Source organism: Chondrus crispus, genomic scaffold (genome assembly GCF_000350225.1).
Source record: "Chondrus crispus Stackhouse genomic scaffold, scaffold_515, whole genome shotgun sequence".
Taxonomy (NCBI): Eukaryota; Rhodophyta; class Florideophyceae; order Gigartinales; family Gigartinaceae; genus Chondrus; species Chondrus crispus.
The window spans coordinates 22307-40310 of record NW_005178496.1 but is presented as its reverse complement, the minus strand read 5'-3'; the positions used below and the strand labels follow the sequence as shown (position 1 = coordinate 40310).

The window sequence follows — 18004 nt, the reverse complement described above, 5'->3', positions numbered from 1 at the left end:
TACTAGGGGCACTGTAGCTCCTGGTTGACGCCTCTGCTCGTCTTTTAACATCACGAGCTCATTTCCCTGCGCACAACTGCAATTGAGATGTCTTCTTTCATACCCGGCCTCACTTGTGTAGCACCTTTGTACGCTTTTCATGTGCCATGCGCAGTTCCAACTAGATTGCAGTTGCGAGGTACTCACAAAGACCTTGGCAGAACTGGACATGTTTTGACCAAGCGAAGGGTGAAGTCTTTCGTCGCTCGAGCAGATGTGCCTCTTCCGCTTGCTTCTGTGGCTTCTTCAACACCATTAAATGCTTTCAATCGAATCTCAGTAGGAATTGCTGGAGTGGCTTTGGCAATCGCTTTATCAAACGCATCAACATTCTCGCCACACCATCATGGCGATGCGCACTTCGTAGTCGCTTCAGCATTTGCTGAAACTGAAACCGCGACAAATTTTTCAGTGTCATCCTTATCCGTGGAGGAACGTAAGGCACTTCGGGAAGAGTCTCGCCGTCACACAAGGGCTGCAGGGAAGGTCGCACAAAATTTTGCACTGGCACGTCGCCAAGCTTTGGCTGGCGATATCCCAGAGGCACTTTCCACCTACGATGCAATCACAAAATCTGACCCGGACTTTGCTCCGGCCTACTCAAATCGCGGGAATATCTTCGCTGCTCAGAAGAAATTTGATCAGGCTATAACTGAATATGACCGTTCCCTCGAGCTGGCGCCCTTGGACAACGACTCTTGGGTCGTCTTTGTGAATCGTGGTGTTACTAAACTTGCCAGGGGAGACGACCCATACATAGCTTTGGCAGATATGAATATTGCCAATGAGTTGCGTGCTGGGAATGATATCATTTTGTCAAACAGGGCTGGCGTTTGGGAGGTGATGGGGAAGTGGGATAACGCAATTAGAGATTACCAAGCTGCTCTTCAATCAAATGATGTGCAACCTTTCTGGGAGCGGTACGGTCTGGTATTGTTCCAACGAAACAAGAGTTATGAGGCGCTGTCAATTTTAAAAAGGGTTGCAACGAGGTTTGACGTCAGTGACGTTCATGCGGCTATGGCGGTCATATATTTCGACAGGGGAGATATCGCTGAAGCAGAAACCCAATGGAGTCTCGTTGATCGACCTAGACTGTTTGAGAGCAAAAAGTTTTTAGTCAGTGAACGAAAATGGCCACCCAGAGCTGTTGAAGCAATGGAGAATTTCCGAAAGGTCAAGGAGTGATCGATGAGTTTGGTATGGTCCCACCAAGGGTTGAAAAGCATAAAGTTCCTAATCATTGTACCAGCTACGGTATGAGGTTTTGATGTGACCGTTAAATGTTCAGCCAGCATAACCTAGCGACGCTTTCTGCTGGTTCCCCTGCCTCCAGTGCTGGAAAGAATGCTGACTTTTTCTTCCTCGGGTTCAGGTTCTTTCTTCGCTTCACGGGTCTGCCGAACCTTGGAAAGACTACTTTCCTTGGTTTTCGCAGGTAGCTTGGAGAGTGCCAAACCACGTGCCAGTGCTTCTGGTCCTGAAAGAACCACATGTGCTTTGCCTAACTTGCGCGTTTCTTCCTTCAAAGCAGCCGCAGATGCAAGCGGCGTGTCATCTGCTTGCATCTGGAGCGTCTTTGTGCTCTCCAGCATCTTGCGCAAGCGTTTTTCTCTCTTATTTTGGCCTGGGCCTTTGCCGTGAAACTTATGGCAAAGCATTCTGAATGCCTCTTTCCTCGTCAGCTCATTGCCGTATTCGTCCGTGTAGGAGAGTTTGATTTCCCGCCTGCCATTCTCCCGGGTTTCGGTTCCGGTTGACTCGTCAAACCGCTTGTCACGCGCTCTTCCCATTTGGTTGGGTTTGTGTTTCAGCTCCCCCATGGCCCTCAATCTCCGCAAAGTAGCAGCCAATCCGTTGTCCGCACTAGGAGAGGCAGCAAGGCCCACTGGCTCCACGATCGGCTGTAGCGATAACTCCACATCTTGAGCCTCCTCAGCTTCTCTCACGGAGCCACTCGCACTATTCTCATTTGCTGCCTGCTTGATAACCTTTCCTGGAGGTTCTTCTGTTTCTCTTGCAGTCTTCTGCAAGCCAGCCCCATTTTCTTTCTTCCCTTCCGGCGGAGTGGAATATTCGCCGTCCCCTTTACCGTTAACCTTCCCATCACTAGAGCCCTGCGCAGTCGGGATCTTCTGTAGGAATTGCTCCATTTCGTTGTAGACACTTCGCTCTGCATCGTGCGCAGCAGCGGCAGCCTCGTTTCCTTCAATCACGACAGCAGCGTTCGCGCGATCAATAGCCTCAAGAATGGTATCAACACTTGACTTGATCTCTTTGTTTTTTGCTCTGCGCGTAGCCTTTGCGAGATTTGTGTAGAAAGGATCGTCATCATCGCTATCGTCGTACATATTTGCTGCGCTATTGGCGGCTTTCCGTATCTCCTCCATGCGTCCCTTTTTCACTTGCGGATCAGCGCTCATTCTTTGTGGTTCACCATGACCGTCCTGCTCTACTTCACTTACGCGGCGTCTCTTCTTGCCCCGCTTGCTCTGTTCATGCTTTCGGTGCTTCCGAACTGCTGTATCATTATCTGCTTTACGGCCTCCTTTGTAATCGCTCTCGACAACAGGTGAGGCAGTAGGCTCGATGGAAATCGTACCAGGGTTAATTTTCATGCCAGCGCTAAACTCTTTAGTATCTGTGCCGTCGTATGTGGCCCCACAAATCTCCGGCGATCGGGGCCGTTTCTTCACGACTTTCAACGGATTTACCAGAGCATCCTCCGCAGGATCGCTGTCTCCGTCCGTCTTGTTCTCTGGAAGTATTGGGGCATCTGCAAGCGTGAGAATTTCGCCTTGAGCAGGAGATCCCTGAATCGCTGGCTTCGCGGAATGACTGATCGCGCTAGCCTTGTTCACGGCACGGGCCGCCTTCCTCTCCCGTGGAGACGCTTTTGATTTTCCCTTCGACTCTACACTAGCTTCTTTTTGACGAGAGCGAGCAACCCACGCCATAAGCCCAGAAGCCTCGTCAACATCATCACTGTCCTCCTCCAATAAGGCCTCCTCCGCAATCGAGCGAACACCAACTGCTCTAGCGCGTGTCTTTCGCGCACGTCTCGCCCTCTCCAGTCTTTCCTTTAAAGCTTGAGCTTTCCGCGATGATTGTTTGTCTTCCACAGGTTCTTCTTTTGCAGCTGATATCTCTGTACGCAACGGTCGAAGCCCGAGAGCTGCTCTGACGCGATTGGTTTCCTCGACGGAACAGGTTATTTCGCCATTCTTTGATGTTACAGTAGCTCGCAGTGTTGAGGGTGCGGTTGCTAGGAGCTCGTTTTCATGTTTTGCAGTTTGTTCGGGCTTTGTTCGCAACGGCTTGATGCCGAGAGCGGCTCGGATACGGTTGGTCTCTTCTACGCTACATGATATCACGCCGTTGCGCTTGGTAACTTTTGCTCGAAGGATGGGTGGCGAACTGGATGAAGAAGGCGCCGTCATTCCAAGAGGCAGATTGCTCTCATCAACTTCAAGAGAGTGAACTTGGTCCCTGCAAACCTCGACAAGCAAAGGTACGGAGTGCCGCCAGCGATGCAAAATGCATTGTATAAAGAGTCAAACTACAGTAGAGCTGGGATGAGCATGATGTACATGTGTACACGTGTATACCGTTGCCATAGCACATCCTATTCTTTGCGATGCACGCATCGCGAGTCCTAAAGGGGGGGTGCCCCTTAAATGGAACACCCTTCCTAACTGCGGAACGATGAGAAACCCTCGAAAAGTATTCAATAATTAAGAACAACAGCCCAAGTGGCCACCAAACGCAATCAAAGTTAGGTATTACAGTCCCATTTCCCCGCGACGTAAATGCATACCGAAACACCACCATCCTCAGTCCCCGCCACATCCAAAAAAGGCGCCATTTCGTGATGACACCGTAGAATACAGTATATCTTCCCCGCGATTCTCACTCGGCTGCGACCGTATCTGTTGGCACAGCGACCAGAGCCTCTCAAGACTTTTCGAAGCATGGCGATTTCGAAACGGAGAATACATCGCAATTTTGTGCGGGCTCGTGCTCGTTTCAACATAGCCGTCGACGCCGTGAAAGAAGGTGCTACAATGCGCAGTGCGGCGTGAATGGCTAAGCTACCTTTGTCCACATTTCATCGTCGTTACAAGAAAATTGACGACAACCCCGAAGAGCAGCCCCTGCATCATCGTCGGACCCTCACCACTGAAGAGGAAGACACAATAATTGAACTGATTAAGACGTACGCAAGCCATGGCTACCCGGTGGGCCACGAAACTATTAAAGATGCAGTTGAAATTCTCGTCGGTAACATGGACCCGGAGCGTTAACAAAAACTCCCCTTCAAACACAACCGACCTAGAGACAAGTTTGTGAGGTCATTCAAAAAACTTCACCACAAACTCATCGCGTTTGCACGCGCCCTGCGGCAAAAAGGCATCCGGTTCAATGCTATCAATGCAGAAACGCTTAAAATGCACATTGCGGTGGTGGAGCAGCTCATTAAAGACCACAACATAGACCCTTGTCGCTTAGCAAACCTGGACGAGACTGGAGCCACCGCCGACAAAGAGGCACTGGGCATTACCTCGTTTCGAACGTTTTCCCCTAGAGAAAGCAGGGACGAGGTTCGCATTCCAACGTTCAAGAACGTGTCAAGAGTAACGATCATGCCCGTCATTTGTGCATCAGGGGTAACCGGAAGACCTTTGTTTATTTTTAAAGGTACCAGGATTCTGCATAGAGTGATTGAGAGTAATGAAGGACTTTTCAAGCAGTCAGTCGCAGATGGGCTTCCCCCCAACGCGTTGGTCACTACAAGAGAAGAATTGGTAGGCGTAGATAAATCTAATTTCGCGCGGTGGGCAGAGATGTTCGTGCAAGACATTTTTCACCTTACCAGACAAGAACGAACGTTTTGCTCTTGTATGACGGTTACCGCAGCCACATGAGCCTTAAAGCTTTGACAATTTTACGAAATGGGAATGTGGTTGCCTACTGGCTACCTTCACACACGAGTGGGAAGACACAGCCACTAGATCTGACAGTTTTTGCTTCATTCAAGCATAATATTGCCGCCTGCATCAAGCAGATATCTCTCGTCCAACAAACAGAGCCCTATGATCTATTCGATTTTTGCAATATCCTGCGCCACGCTTACGAAAAGTCTTTCACGCCCGCAAATATTTCTGCTGGGTTTGAGAGAGCTGGATTGTGGCCCCTCAATCCTGCTAAACTACTGTACTCCCCAAAACCGGATGGACGCTGCAAAGAGAAATGCTTTCTGTAGACGAAATGCTACATTTATTAGAACAGAAGCGTATTGCCTGCCGGAACGATATCGGTATACAACCAGTGGTGTTGAAGAGAGGGTTTTTGGACCCCTCAAAAGGTCTGACGTTGACAAGTGACGCCGCCATGCAGATGATTGAGGGAGAGGAACGCGCGAAGCGCGTTAAGTTTGAGGATACGCAGCGGAAGAAGGCGGAAGCGAACGCGAAGAGAGCGTTTGAAGCGACTATGCCAAAGCAAGCTCGGCATGATGCCGAATTTGCTACGGCACGCCGTCGTACCTCACATTACGGCGAACCATTTGTCGTGCCTCGACCTTTGCACATACGTCGTGCTCTTGCTGCGAAGAAAGCAGCTGATAGAAGGGATGCTGCTTCTGCGCTTGCGTCTTTGAGGTGCAACTGACAGCGGCATGGTCAGCTACAGATTCGTGCTCTGATAGATATTTGAAGTAAATTTTTTGTGCATTGCTGTTTCTAAATTTGTTCCACATCACGACCGATCTGCCTCATTCTTGAGGCTGTAATCGTACGTGTTGCCATTCAATAAATGCGCCACGTTGAGAAAACAGGACGCCATTCCACTTGTAGATAAATGCACCGTAGTTTCGGCGTTTTGAAGGCTTTTGATTGAATCAAAACCGATCATTCTTTGGTATTTCTATTTTAAATATTCAAAATCGTTCCATTTTAGGGGACCCCCCTTTAGACGTTTCCGCGGAAAGAAAAAGGAAACAAAAGGAAGGTTTCTATTGCAATTCCTGAAAAATATTGAATACATTACAGTATTGGGGTGTGACTGTACAGTACAAACCTTTCTGGCGGGTTGGCGCCAAGACTTCGGTTCAACTTATGACCTGAACAGTACCCAAGGGTATACTGCTCATGTGAGCATGAGCATACTGTGAACAGTATTTAACCTGGTCCAAGTTAAATCCGAAGCCCGTTTTGAGACCAGTTTTCCCCAAATAAGTTGGACCAGGTTAAATACCGACCCAGGTTAATACCTGTCGAAACAGGTATTAGCGTCTTTTAATTAAGCGATGTTTGGGTGTTTCGGTCTTATAAAATCTATAACATGTACAGTTCGATGGTACTGTCTAACTTCGACCTACCGGCTACAGGTCTTATAGTATCCGTACAGCGGTAGTATAACCGCTTGAGACGGGACGCCGCAGTTATAGATTATGCTTGTAGCACATGGCAGATGCACAAGTCCACCCCGCCCTTTCTGAGTAACCCATCTTGCCATTTCGTGACGGCGGTTTCCCCCACCAATATTTTCTTAGTACTTAATACCGCTCGTTTTTACAGATCCTCAAGATACTAAACGGGTCCCCTGCATCCTTCAACGCCCCCTACCCACCTCCAAACACCCCTTGTGAAACTTGTTCTCACAATCCTCACGTTTTAAACGCAATGGCCCCATCTGCAGCTCGTGTTTCTACCCCTCGGCTCAAACTTTCCGTACCAGAGAAAACCAAGCTCTTTCAAATAATTCTCGCAAAACAGGTTTACGAAAAGGGCGGTGCTTCTCTATCCGATTCCTGTGGGACGGTTTGCGAAGATATGAAAGCCTGGATTGAAAAGGATCTAATGGCACCTTATCAAACCCGGGCTGATCGCGAGCGTAGGTCTATGAAGTTCAGCCTTCTCTCTGATGATCGAATCAAGGACGCCTTCAAAAAAGGCGTGCAGAAACACGTGGAGAAAATCAAGTTTGCTGATGTGACTACGCCGGAAGACGGAAATGGGTTTAATGAGGAAGAGGCTGCGCTGCAGTTAGAATGGCTCGGGAGGAACATAGAGTGGGGTGCTACGTTGAGCGAAGAGATGATCGAATGCAACAAAGCCGCTATCAATCTGGACAGGGCAATTCAGGCCATGTATATGTCCAGACAGCAAACAGCGGCGGAAGCGCATGACTCTGTCCGGGAAAGGCGAGCTAAGCGAAAGGAAAAATCGGATGGGGGCCGTGCTTTGTATGCCCAGCGCATGAAGGTCAGAAAAATAAAAATTAAGAAGAAGGAAGCTCTCACAGAGGCCCGCGACCGATTACAGGATGAGGTTTCCATTAACATGTCGCAGTCCTCTCGTGGCATGGTGGGTGCAGTACAGCCACTGGTTTCGCTTTTTGCTGCGAGCATTGGACAGCCCGCCCCCGTTTTTGAATCACTTCTGGTTGTAAATTTAGCACTCCCTACGCCGGATGAAATTGAAGTGATCCTATTCGATGAGGATGATAACGTTGACGGAAATGACCCCACTGCTGATGGGGGAGACGCTGACGACGATGATGGGTCAGTTGATATGGTGGAGGCTCAGGATCAGGTTGACCAATCCCCCGCGAGTATGGTGTAAAATTTTCACAAATTATATTTTCTTAATTGGAAACAACCAATCGCTTTTATGAACACTTCGGGAATGGTGATGCTCTAAACCACCAAGCCCATGGCCATGACGTTCAGAAAATGTTCTTCATCAAACAAAAACGCGTAGACATTGCCCGCATTTTAATGGTAGACCTTCTTTTAAACAGCTATATACCCCCTAGCAAACCGTTTTCGTACGCCTCTACCCTTTCTAAGCGCCTGTCAAGAGAAACAAGGGTTCCCTCCAAACGCCAATTCCAGTTCAAAATCATTGCGCATGACTGATAGCAGATGGGGTAAAGTTCATAGAACACTGGCCACTGCCCTAAAAAAATTCTCCACTTATTCGAAATGGCCCCCACACCCCACTCGTTTGAGATACGTTGATGACGAATGTCCCTGTTCATGATGGATCGATATAGAAAATTGTTGTTTTCTCCGCCACGACTTGGAGTAACAAGAGGGTCTCCACCGATGAACCCCGTGTCACCCATGACCGTCTCGTCTTCACTAAAATAGTCACTCCTGTTACGGATTGGCGTGCTGTTGCCGAATAAAGAGCGATCATGCTCGGACCCCTTCTCACTGAAATCCAAATGAATATAAATTCCGAGGGGATCGACCCAAACTAGAGTACTGTAACAATGCGTGTGATGATGCTCATCATACGCAATGTCCTGTACCTCATTGTCCGCGGATCGAGTGCGTCTCTGCTTAGTGCCATCAACCAGAGCGAAACATTTATCAAAGCCATACAGCATTTTCCCGAGCACTTTCCGCTCTTCGAAATCCGGCCCCTTCTCTCGTGCTTCAGGTATTTTCTTCAAACTTTTAAAGATTGCCATAGATACATGCTGTATGTATAGAGCCACTGTCCCATGTGAGATTCCAAACAAAGATCCCAATGTTCGCGTGCCAAGCGATCCTTCATTCCCTGCCCGAAGAAAGCGAAACCAGAAAAACAACATCTCGTCTGGTTTCATCATACGCTTTCGTGGAACCCGCAATGCGTTTTCTTTCTCAGTTAACTCCATTCCAGCGTTTATTGGAGCTTTTATTTCGTACGCAGCAACGCAAAGGATACGTTCAAATTCATGTATTTGTACCCCGGTGGCCTTTTGGAAATCCACAGCATTCTGTCGTATGTACATGTAGAAAGAGGAGGCATAAAAGGCGTGAGTGAGGCGCCGTCTGATGTAGGCTTTTTTGATGCCTGACTTCGCATTGCCCCGCCCTGGACCAGTTGCCGTCTGTGCGAAGGTTAGAACATCGTCTTGCACGAAGCGGTTCTTTTTGTGCCGGATAGATATGCGATGCTGTGCGAAAGCTGTCGCATGAAACACGTTGACGCAGCAATTATGGCCTGCACAATGAGGTAGGGCAGATTGGCTGCTGGTGGAGGAGAAGGCGGCATGGTTGGTATGGAGGATCGGAGGGAGGGAGACAAGCCGGGGGTTAAGACAGGATGCGGTTTGGCTGTGCTTTCGATGGGAACAGATGCACGTAGATGTTAAAGATGGCTCCGGGCCGGGGGAAGGATTTCACGTTTATTTTCTACTTAAAGACCTCGCTTCCGGCGAAATCGTAAGGTATAAGCGGAGACGGGGCTTGGCTTATAGAAACTGTACAGTCCTAGCAGGGGGGGTGATATGGTACACCATAACCCACAGCATAGTCTGTTAACTAAACAACCCTATTAGCCTGGTCCAAGTTATTAAACTACACCTAAATTGGAATGGATATGTTTGCATTGCTGTGTTGCCAGTTGTATTTATGCTATAGGCTGTCCATCAAAATAGATCCGATGCTTCGCGATTATACCCTGCAGCTCCGTGAAAAGTTGCATTTCCTCCCACAACCGGTTGAGGTTAAGAGCCATTCCAGTTCTAATCATCGCCTTCCTCGCATAGGAAAGCCCGTTCTTATCCCGTTGATTATTGAAGTCTCGAATTGCCCTCGCAGGCAGCTTTAAAGAAATGACTTCCCAGGATTCTTCAGTTTTCCACTGGACCCTTGCCCACTGCGCATCCAAGCTCCTCTAGCAATCTCCCCTGCTTTGTATTTGACCCATTCCGTTCTCCAAGCATCCTTGATTCTAGGTATAACAAAAGAGTCCGCAGGCTGAATGAGGTCTGTTGTATTAGGCGGCAACTTTCGAAGTTCCGTATGAATATTTCTGAGACACTCATCCACGTCCGCACTCCCGTTATGTCCTGAACAATTATCGACAAATAAAATTCTCTTCTTGCCATTGTGTAGTCTTTCGATTGCTCTCGGTTCTGATAGCCACTCTTTAAACACTCGCCTGTCCATCCAACCTTTTAGCCCTCATCGATATGAGACCTCTGAAATATATTGTCCGGAACGCCACGAATTGAGTAGGACGAATTCGCATTTCGAAACACCAGCATCGGTGCTTCCACCCGTGCGTAGCGTCCCTCACTTATCCTGACCATCGTCGTAGTTCCTTCGTCGCCAGAAAGGACATCCGCATATTTAACATGCTCGTCCCCTCGCATTCCCACTGTACGGCTAATATCCATATTAAAAACGAAGTGCGTTTCATCCGCATTTTCAATCAGATCTTCCTCCAATTCACTGCTTTCAAATCCCCTTTTCAATTCTCCCAAATGGTACGCCTATAGATTTTTCTATATAAAGTTGTTTTTCGGGGCTTACTGCAAGCTTCCCAGTCTGTCAGCACACAGTGCGCTTCGAACGCCGTATTCGGTTTGACACTGGTTATTTTGAATCTTACTTGCCAATTGTAATCAACCCTCATGGAGACTTGGTGCGTAAACACATGGCGCTTCAGCTGTCAGTACGAGCGATATAGCGATGTGTCGCAACACTTCTGGAATGATCTTGACACTTGCAGCTCTCACTCTCTCAAATTCTTTCATGAGTGACAAGTGCAGAGCAGTAACCCACGCAGCGCGCTTGCGCCCTCCACCCGATCGCGTCTTCACGTTGTGTCTCATTCGCCCTCTCCTGGCGTAACCAGTCATACCTCCCAACCTTGCCCTTCCAAGGTTCAGTTCCATAAGACTTGTCCGGTTGCGCCACCATGAACTCGCTTTTGCAATGTTCTATTTGTAACTGCTCGCGAAGCAATGCGGAAAATTACGAACGGTCCGTGCGAACAGGCCCTTTTGGCCATTGTTGGCGAGATCTTGGAGCATCCAGGTCACAGCTGAACGGCGTTGGGTGACGGTGGTGACCAAATGTTGCTGCCGGTTGTTTCGAGGGGGTTCATGATTTTTCTCGGCATTGTTTGGAAACTGGGACTCTGTGGTCTCTGGCGCAGGCGCCTGAGCGGTTGCTCCCCGAATTGCGGTCGCCAGTGCTCTCTCAATTGGACCAGGTGCAGTCATTTTGCAGGTAGTCGGTTAAGAAGCAAGGGTGCTTGATGGGAACAGGAGAGGTTAGAGCAGTGAGGTTCTATCTGTGATACATAAAAGTCCAGAAACGGCAGTAATATTGGGTATATTCTGTTATGAACAACGTTATTCGCGGGGAGAACTCCACGTTATTCACATTGGGCATGGTGAACCGCGGATGACCCACAATGGATCTTCTACAGCAATTTCTACTGTAAACGGAGCTCTGTACCCGTGATAGACATATCGAAACTTAGGGATGTGCTAGAATTATTTACCTGTATTAACCTGGACCAGGTTAAATCCCGACCTAAGTTAATTATAGGACCCAGGTTAAATACTGTGATCGGGTGTACACCTCTGCGAACAGCCGTGCGAACAGCACCACCCCGTTCCCCTCATAAAGGGAAGTGAACACGTGTACTTTACTACTTTACAGAAAAGTTAAGCACTACCCCGTTCCCCTCATAAAAAGAAGTGAACACGTGTACTTTACAGAAAAGTGAACACGTGTAACGAGCCGTCCCCTTTTTTCTTGCTTACACCTAGACTAACGTCAGGGAATTCTTTGCCATGCACGCATCGCGAGTCCTAGACGTTTCCGCGGAAACAAAAAGGAAACAAAAAGAAAGGTTTCTATTGCAGTTCCTGAAAATATTGAATACATTACAGTATCGGGTGTGACTGTACAGTATAAGCCTTTCGGGCTGATGGATATGAGGGCATATCCGCTAGGTCAAGTCACCCCAACAATCTGATCAAGGACAAAGCCTCATGGTTTTTATTTGCTGGCATTTTATGGGGTGTCGTAAGTTGCGAATTTAGAAAGCAACAGTAGTTTTCACTGCGTATACATAGTTGAAGTCGGGAGTAAAATTGCGAGTGCGAAGACGGGAACAACCGTCTACAATCGAAACTAACTGTGTCTATTACAAGCCTGACCGCACAGAACTGCAGCTGCCTGACTCTTTCAGCTCTAACGCCCTTTGTCTGCCTCAGCAAAGACTGAGCTGACACAACGGGAACCTGGAGGAGATTATTTGACAAAATTTGGAACATTCACAAAAAAGAATTCCCGTTCTACATCACGGGCGGGTTGGCGCCAAGACTTCGGTTCAACTTTTGACCTGAACAGTACGTCACCCTGTACTGTCAGTGACAGCACAGGGTGGCGTCCGGGTGACAGCCTGTCACCATGGCCTGCGTATCATCACTCTTCTCAATCGCGCGCAAGTACAAATCCGTAACGCGAACTGCATTCGTCTCGACTCCCTCCGCACCATCTACCGGCAGATTGGCGAGAAGCACGATGGCATCAACATCTTCGTGTTCCTCAATCGCATCCTCAGACAGTTTCACAGCGCGCGGTGCGTCCCGCACAACACCGTCTCTTCCATCCCTTACTAAGATTGCTAGGTTGAACATAGCGTCGCAATCATGAGCCTTCTCGATGGCGTTCTCGAACAACTCGGCAGCGCGAGGTGAATTTGCCTCGACCCCCTCTGGTCCTTCCGTTAGCATTTTGCGAGGTTGACCATTGCGCCGCTGTGACCGTGCCCCCCCTCGAAAACTACCCTTCACCCTTCAAGGGTAGCTCGTACCTATTGTGGGATAACTCCTCTCCGCCCTGGGTTGGGTGAGAGGCGGAGGCTATAGCGAGGGAGCACGCGGCATGGACGCGACGGGCTAATTGAACCGATCGGACGAGCTCTCGAAAAGGGAGTGGCTCACTGGCCGGTTACGCGCAGTCGCCCCGTGGTGCGTGAACGGGAGCGACCGGTAACGGGTTAGAAGCCAGCGCGCGCAATAGACAACCGAAACGGACGTATATAGGCGCGAAAGGGACGGGGGCGAGCTTGCCCCAGTTTACTGGTGGGGACGGGTGTCAGGTCTTAACCCCTCAGAGGGACGCCTCGGACACCTGTCCCAGTATACAATACCTGCTGCCTAGTGCGTACCAGGTACTGTACGCCATTAAAAAACTAGCGCCTCAATTCCTAATTACCGCGCGGACGCTGCAGGTACACGTGTGTACTACTGTACACACGCGCTGCTTACAGACTACCGCAGGGATGTCACGTGTGCTAGCGTACACGCGTAATACTAGCAAACTACCGCTTGGCCGACACGTGCACTACTGTACACGTACGCCAGAATACGACCACTCGGCACGAGCGCGCTCCATACACGTGGGCACACCCGCTCACGTGTACACCGTGCACGGCCGCACGGATAATAATCTCCCCGCGCGCGCGTCCGTCGTTATACTACACCTATCATCAGTTTACCAATAGAAGCCCCGGAGAGCATGAAACAGGACGAGAAGGCGGCCTCCGAGCAGAGCAGCCTCGCCAGTCGTCAGCATGCCAACGACGGCAACACCATGTTCAGGCTAGGCAATCTAGCGCGGGACGGACGGAATGGAGTAGAAAAGGATGTCGCAGGCGCTGTGAAGCAGTACGAGGCCGAGGTCTTCCGCTGTTCCCCTCGCAAGACGTACATGTACGCTCCTTGCCATGCTCGGTGTGCTTTTCACCAAACACGCGCTCTTATTCCCTGGAACATCTCTCAACCGACACTTTCCTCTCTCCGGTCTCTCGACGCCTTTCCCTCCTGGAAAACCTATTCGCGGTCTCACGACGGCCTCTTTTTCGGCACCCTGGCAACCTCGGAAACGCCCGTGGCGTTTTCATCACCTTTCTTACGGCCATAATACACTTCTTTCTTCCGTCAATCTCTTCCGCCTCTTCCCTATGCCCCTGCATCCACTCCCACGGCCACGCCTCGGGCACACCTTCCAGCTTCCCGCCCAAGAGCGGGGAGCTCGGGCGCACTTAAGACGGAAAATTCCATCTTGTAAAACTCGATTTTCGGTCGCGTAGGGGGCGGGCATGGCCAAAGGATTGGCTCCTCGACGTCCCCAGGCTTGGCTCCGACGCCAATAAGGACGCATCTGCGGAAGGAGACGCCCTTGTCGTAGGGATCTGCCGGCCCTTCAGGCATGCCATCAAAGTTGTAGAATCGCGGCTTCATCAAGGTAACTTCACTCACGCGATCTTCATAGTCTTCGCCATCGGCGGGGTCCCTGCGAACGACGGAAGTGGCCATATTCTGGAACAGCTCCTCAAAGGAGACGTTGACTTGGCCGATGTGTTGGTCCTCGCGGAAGGGGTCCTGCAGCCACTCGTTCGGGCGGGTAGAAATACATATCTCTTTGAAGGATGTGACGGGATGGGTCATATCAAGGAAGCATTAGAAGTGGAACTTCAAGTCTATCGGATTGTGAGCAACAAATTTCGGCCCAGAGGCAGCTGGCGTGACAGCGGGGGGCAAAAAAGGGCGGCGAGGAAAGGGCTGTTCCGCAGAGAATGGCGGTGAGAAGGCAGAACCTGACCCGAGTGTGCCATTGATGGGACCTTCATCTATTCCAAAAGGAACAACTCTTTCGGGACTTATAATTTAAGCTACGGACTTCAGATACTTTGTGTCGGTGATCAGATTTCTAATGGTCTCCCTCGCGGGGCCAATCTCCTCAGCTCCCGCGCCCACGCTCTTCTGCGCAAAAAACACGGCCCGCACCTTTTCCAGCGGCATGCACAGCTCGCAGCAAACGCGCATATCCGCCAACGACCGTGCCACGGCCGCGTCATACCGCCCCGATGCATCTTACTCTGCCTGACCTCCTCCGCCCTCCCCCACACGGACATGACGTTGCGCAGGGCCAGCTCGCGCTCCACGATGCCGTGGAGGCGCGTCTTCTTGCGCGCGGCCTCGACCACCGTGACGTCCCACTGCCGCCTCGCGATGGCCAAGACGAGGCTGGGAACCCCGCACCTGTGCCGACGTCGACGACGCGCAGCGCGCCGGGCTCGCCGCGCTGCATTCAACTCTTCACATCACTGCTGCAAACAGCCGTTACAGCATTGGGGTGTGACTGTACACCTCTGCGAACAGCCGTGCGGACAGCACCACCCCGTTCCCCTCATAAAGAGAAGTGAACACGTGTGCTTTACTATACAGAATAGTTCAGCACCACCCCGTTCCTCTCAGTGAACACGTGTAAACGAGCCGTCCCCTTTTCTTGCTACACCTAGATAGACTCACGTCAAGTGTTTAGTGACCAAAAAATTCCACTCAATTGAGGTGGTAAATTTCCTCAATTGAGGTGATAGCTGATGATGTTTATTCATGCTCCTCTAGAAGATGAGTAATAAAGCAGTCTCTCTCTGTCGCTGGACGGCATACCTACACTTGTTCACAGTTACTATCTGAGCAAGATGAACAAACATGTGTAGTCTTGTTGACCTTACACACCCTACAATTATTCTGCGCTGCGTACTTAGTTTCCACCCCATTCTGTTTTCGCTTCTTCTTCGTCGGGGTCAGATGAATTCCAACGCCGCTTGTACGCTTGACAGGGGTAACAGACTCTACTTCACTTCTGACGTGTCGTGAACGACCCCCGACGACATCGCAAGAATTAAAAAAAAGTTCGCTAGCCAGGTCTTCGTAAAACTCACGCCGCTCAACCTCTTCCTATTCCCCCATTCACCCTCATATAGTCTCCATGCATCCACGATAACGATTCCCATTACACTGTTATTAACCCTCACAGACCAGTCCAACGTCCGCAATTTTCTTTCAAACATCAAGTCATCCTGTCTACATCGGTTATGTTGATCGATAGAAGCGCAAGAGCTATAATAATTCTCAACAACCTCAGGCTGGTCTATTTCGAGCTGGACACGCTCAGGACCATGATCCATCTGACGCCAACGCGTGCGGGAATATGGCGTTCCAATCAAGCTTGATCCTGTGTTCGCAAAAAAATAGCGACGCTCACGATCTACCCAGACCAATGCCATAAGATCCGGAACCGCATCACCATTCTTGCGTATGACAGAATGTCACTTGCCTCTCTGCGTGAACTCAACAGACGACAAATATTGCAAGGGAAACCGAGTCGTAGAAGTCTTGACAACCCCAATAAAGCGTAGTCCAATCTTCGCCATTTCGTCTGCGGCCTCCACACTTGCGAAGTATGAGTCAGCACACACAATTCGATTCGTCCCAGCCCACAGCTCCACAGTACGACGGAGTACGGCTGTACTGTGTAACATATCTCCCTCATATGTCCTTGTAGCCTGGTCCTGTGCTGTTGATACCAGTTCCAAATGCAACATTATTCCACTTCTACCACACGCGCTGTCCTGAATTTCACATCCGTTCTCAGGCTTGCCATCAATTGCCACATAATGTGGCAGCCCTATATCTATCCAATTTCCCCCGAGTCCATAGCATCTGGAAATGGACTCATCAACGCAGAGATTCTCGGATGGCGTAACGTTTTGAATTCGATGCTAGTTAAAAGCGTCAACAAAGTTGTAGTAGAACGCGAAACGTGATTACGTGCTAAAACAAGGGTCGTTCGTGGGGTCGTGTACTAGGTATGTAGGGGGAAGTGGTAGAGGCTTTCGGGCGACTGTAGAACCCGGGTGTGCTCGCGAACCACGGAAACTAGAAGCGAACGACGCGGTGCTCTCGACCCAGTGGGGCTAACACACGGCCAAGGAACCGTGCGCGCGAGCGGGGAGGCAGCATGCGACGTGGCCACGAGAGTCCTAGGGCGCCAGCAAGGAGAACGAGAGAGCGTGAACGAGAAGAAGTTGGTTAGTACCGCGCAAATCCAAGAACGAGAGTCGCGTCCTTGGTCCTTGGTTGCTTGTCCCCAAACTCACCCGGCGCAAGCGCCAACGACACTATATACTGTACTAGATCGCAGTCGAGATGTAACGGCTAGAGCTCACGAGGTCGCGTCATAATACACACGTGTACAAGCACGGTAGTAGGTCCACGTGTGCGCGTGTCGAAAGCGAGCAAGGCTGGTGTAAATGGGCTTGGTACTGTACGTCGGGGTACTTGAGTTATCTGGATACACATGTACACGAGTAGGGCGAAAGGGGTACTACAGTGGCACGGGTTTATACCACAAAAGTCTTGCACTAATGCCCATCTGCACCGAACGGAACTCATCAGACCTTGTTGCAAGGGCTGGTTGCTGTAAGTCGCATGTGTCCAGAGCCTCAAGAAGCGGTCAGGACTCATTCTCGTTCTCTCCCCAAAATTCGGAGGAGGTAACAGGGCGTTGCGGCCGGTCTTCTTCCACAAGTCCCACTTCTTTCCGAACTCGAATCGTGTTATCACAATGAGTATTCCGAAAAACTTTAACATCTCATCAGCTGTTGTTACCTGCTTTTTGGCGTTCTCGAGGCTTCCATTTGTCGATATGACAATTTGTGGCAAGTGCTCTATGGGAAACATGCACAAAAAATAGTCTATCAAGTTGCGTTTGGATATCAATCCATTCTCGCTTATGAAATCTCCGCTGTGGGATTTAACCTTCCATGGACTGTTTGGCACGCGCCCACCTATGGGGACTGTGACTTCTTGAGGATACCATTGTGTCCCATGTGCTGTAATAACCTCGCGTGTGCCGTTTTCATTCGAAACACCGTCATCCGGAGCACCTCCATCCTGTAGGGCCTCCGCCTCTTGTTCCCACGATTCTTGTATCATAAGCTGCTGTACGGAGTCTGTCGCATCCGTTTGGTGTACCGGCACAGATTCAGTGTTGGAGGTGGGAGTCTCGAGACTCGTTTCTGTTACACATGGGTCTCGAGTGCACGCGGTTTCGGGGGATATTTCGGTAGTTGCATTTTGGTCTGCGTCCAGATGTGGGGATGAATCGAGACGTGGGTGGGAAGACGGACCCGGGGCCATCTTAACGTTGCAGATGTTCATCGTTGTCCGCTTAACGCCTCCGCCAGACCCCAGTCAACCTCGAGCTTTGTTTTTGCTCTCTTGTCCGTTCGGTCGAAATGGATTGCAACCACTGTGCCCAGAAGTTGTTTTTCCTTGGCCTGGGAGCCAAAGAAGCGCGAGCAGTTGG

The 18004-nt window shown here is 50.1% G+C and overlaps 2 protein-coding genes across 2 annotated transcripts; one reads left to right on the top strand and one right to left on the bottom strand.

The window, feature by feature from the left end:
* Positions 1-87: 87 nt before the first annotated feature.
* On the top strand, positions 88-1227 carry CHC_T00008297001 (TPR repeat-containing protein). The gene has a single exon (XM_005710009.1). The coding sequence runs from the start codon at positions 88-90 to the stop codon at positions 1225-1227; it is 1140 nt and encodes a 379-aa protein (XP_005710066.1).
* A 113-nt stretch (positions 1228-1340) lies between these two features.
* CHC_T00000419001 (hypothetical protein) lies at positions 1341-3479 on the bottom strand. Its single transcript, XM_005710008.1, has one exon. It carries the CDS (start codon positions 3477-3479, stop codon positions 1341-1343), a length of 2139 nt encoding a protein of 712 aa, XP_005710065.1.
* Positions 3480-18004: the final 14525 nt, after the last annotated feature.

Coding starts and splice junctions, on each gene's coding strand:
- CHC_T00008297001 (XM_005710009.1), top strand. CDS start 88: ATGTCTTCTTTCATACCCGGCCTCACTTGTGTAGCACCTTTGTACGCT.
- CHC_T00000419001 (XM_005710008.1), bottom strand. CDS start 3,479: ATGACGGCGCCTTCTTCATCCAGTTCGCCACCCATCCTTCGAGCAAAA.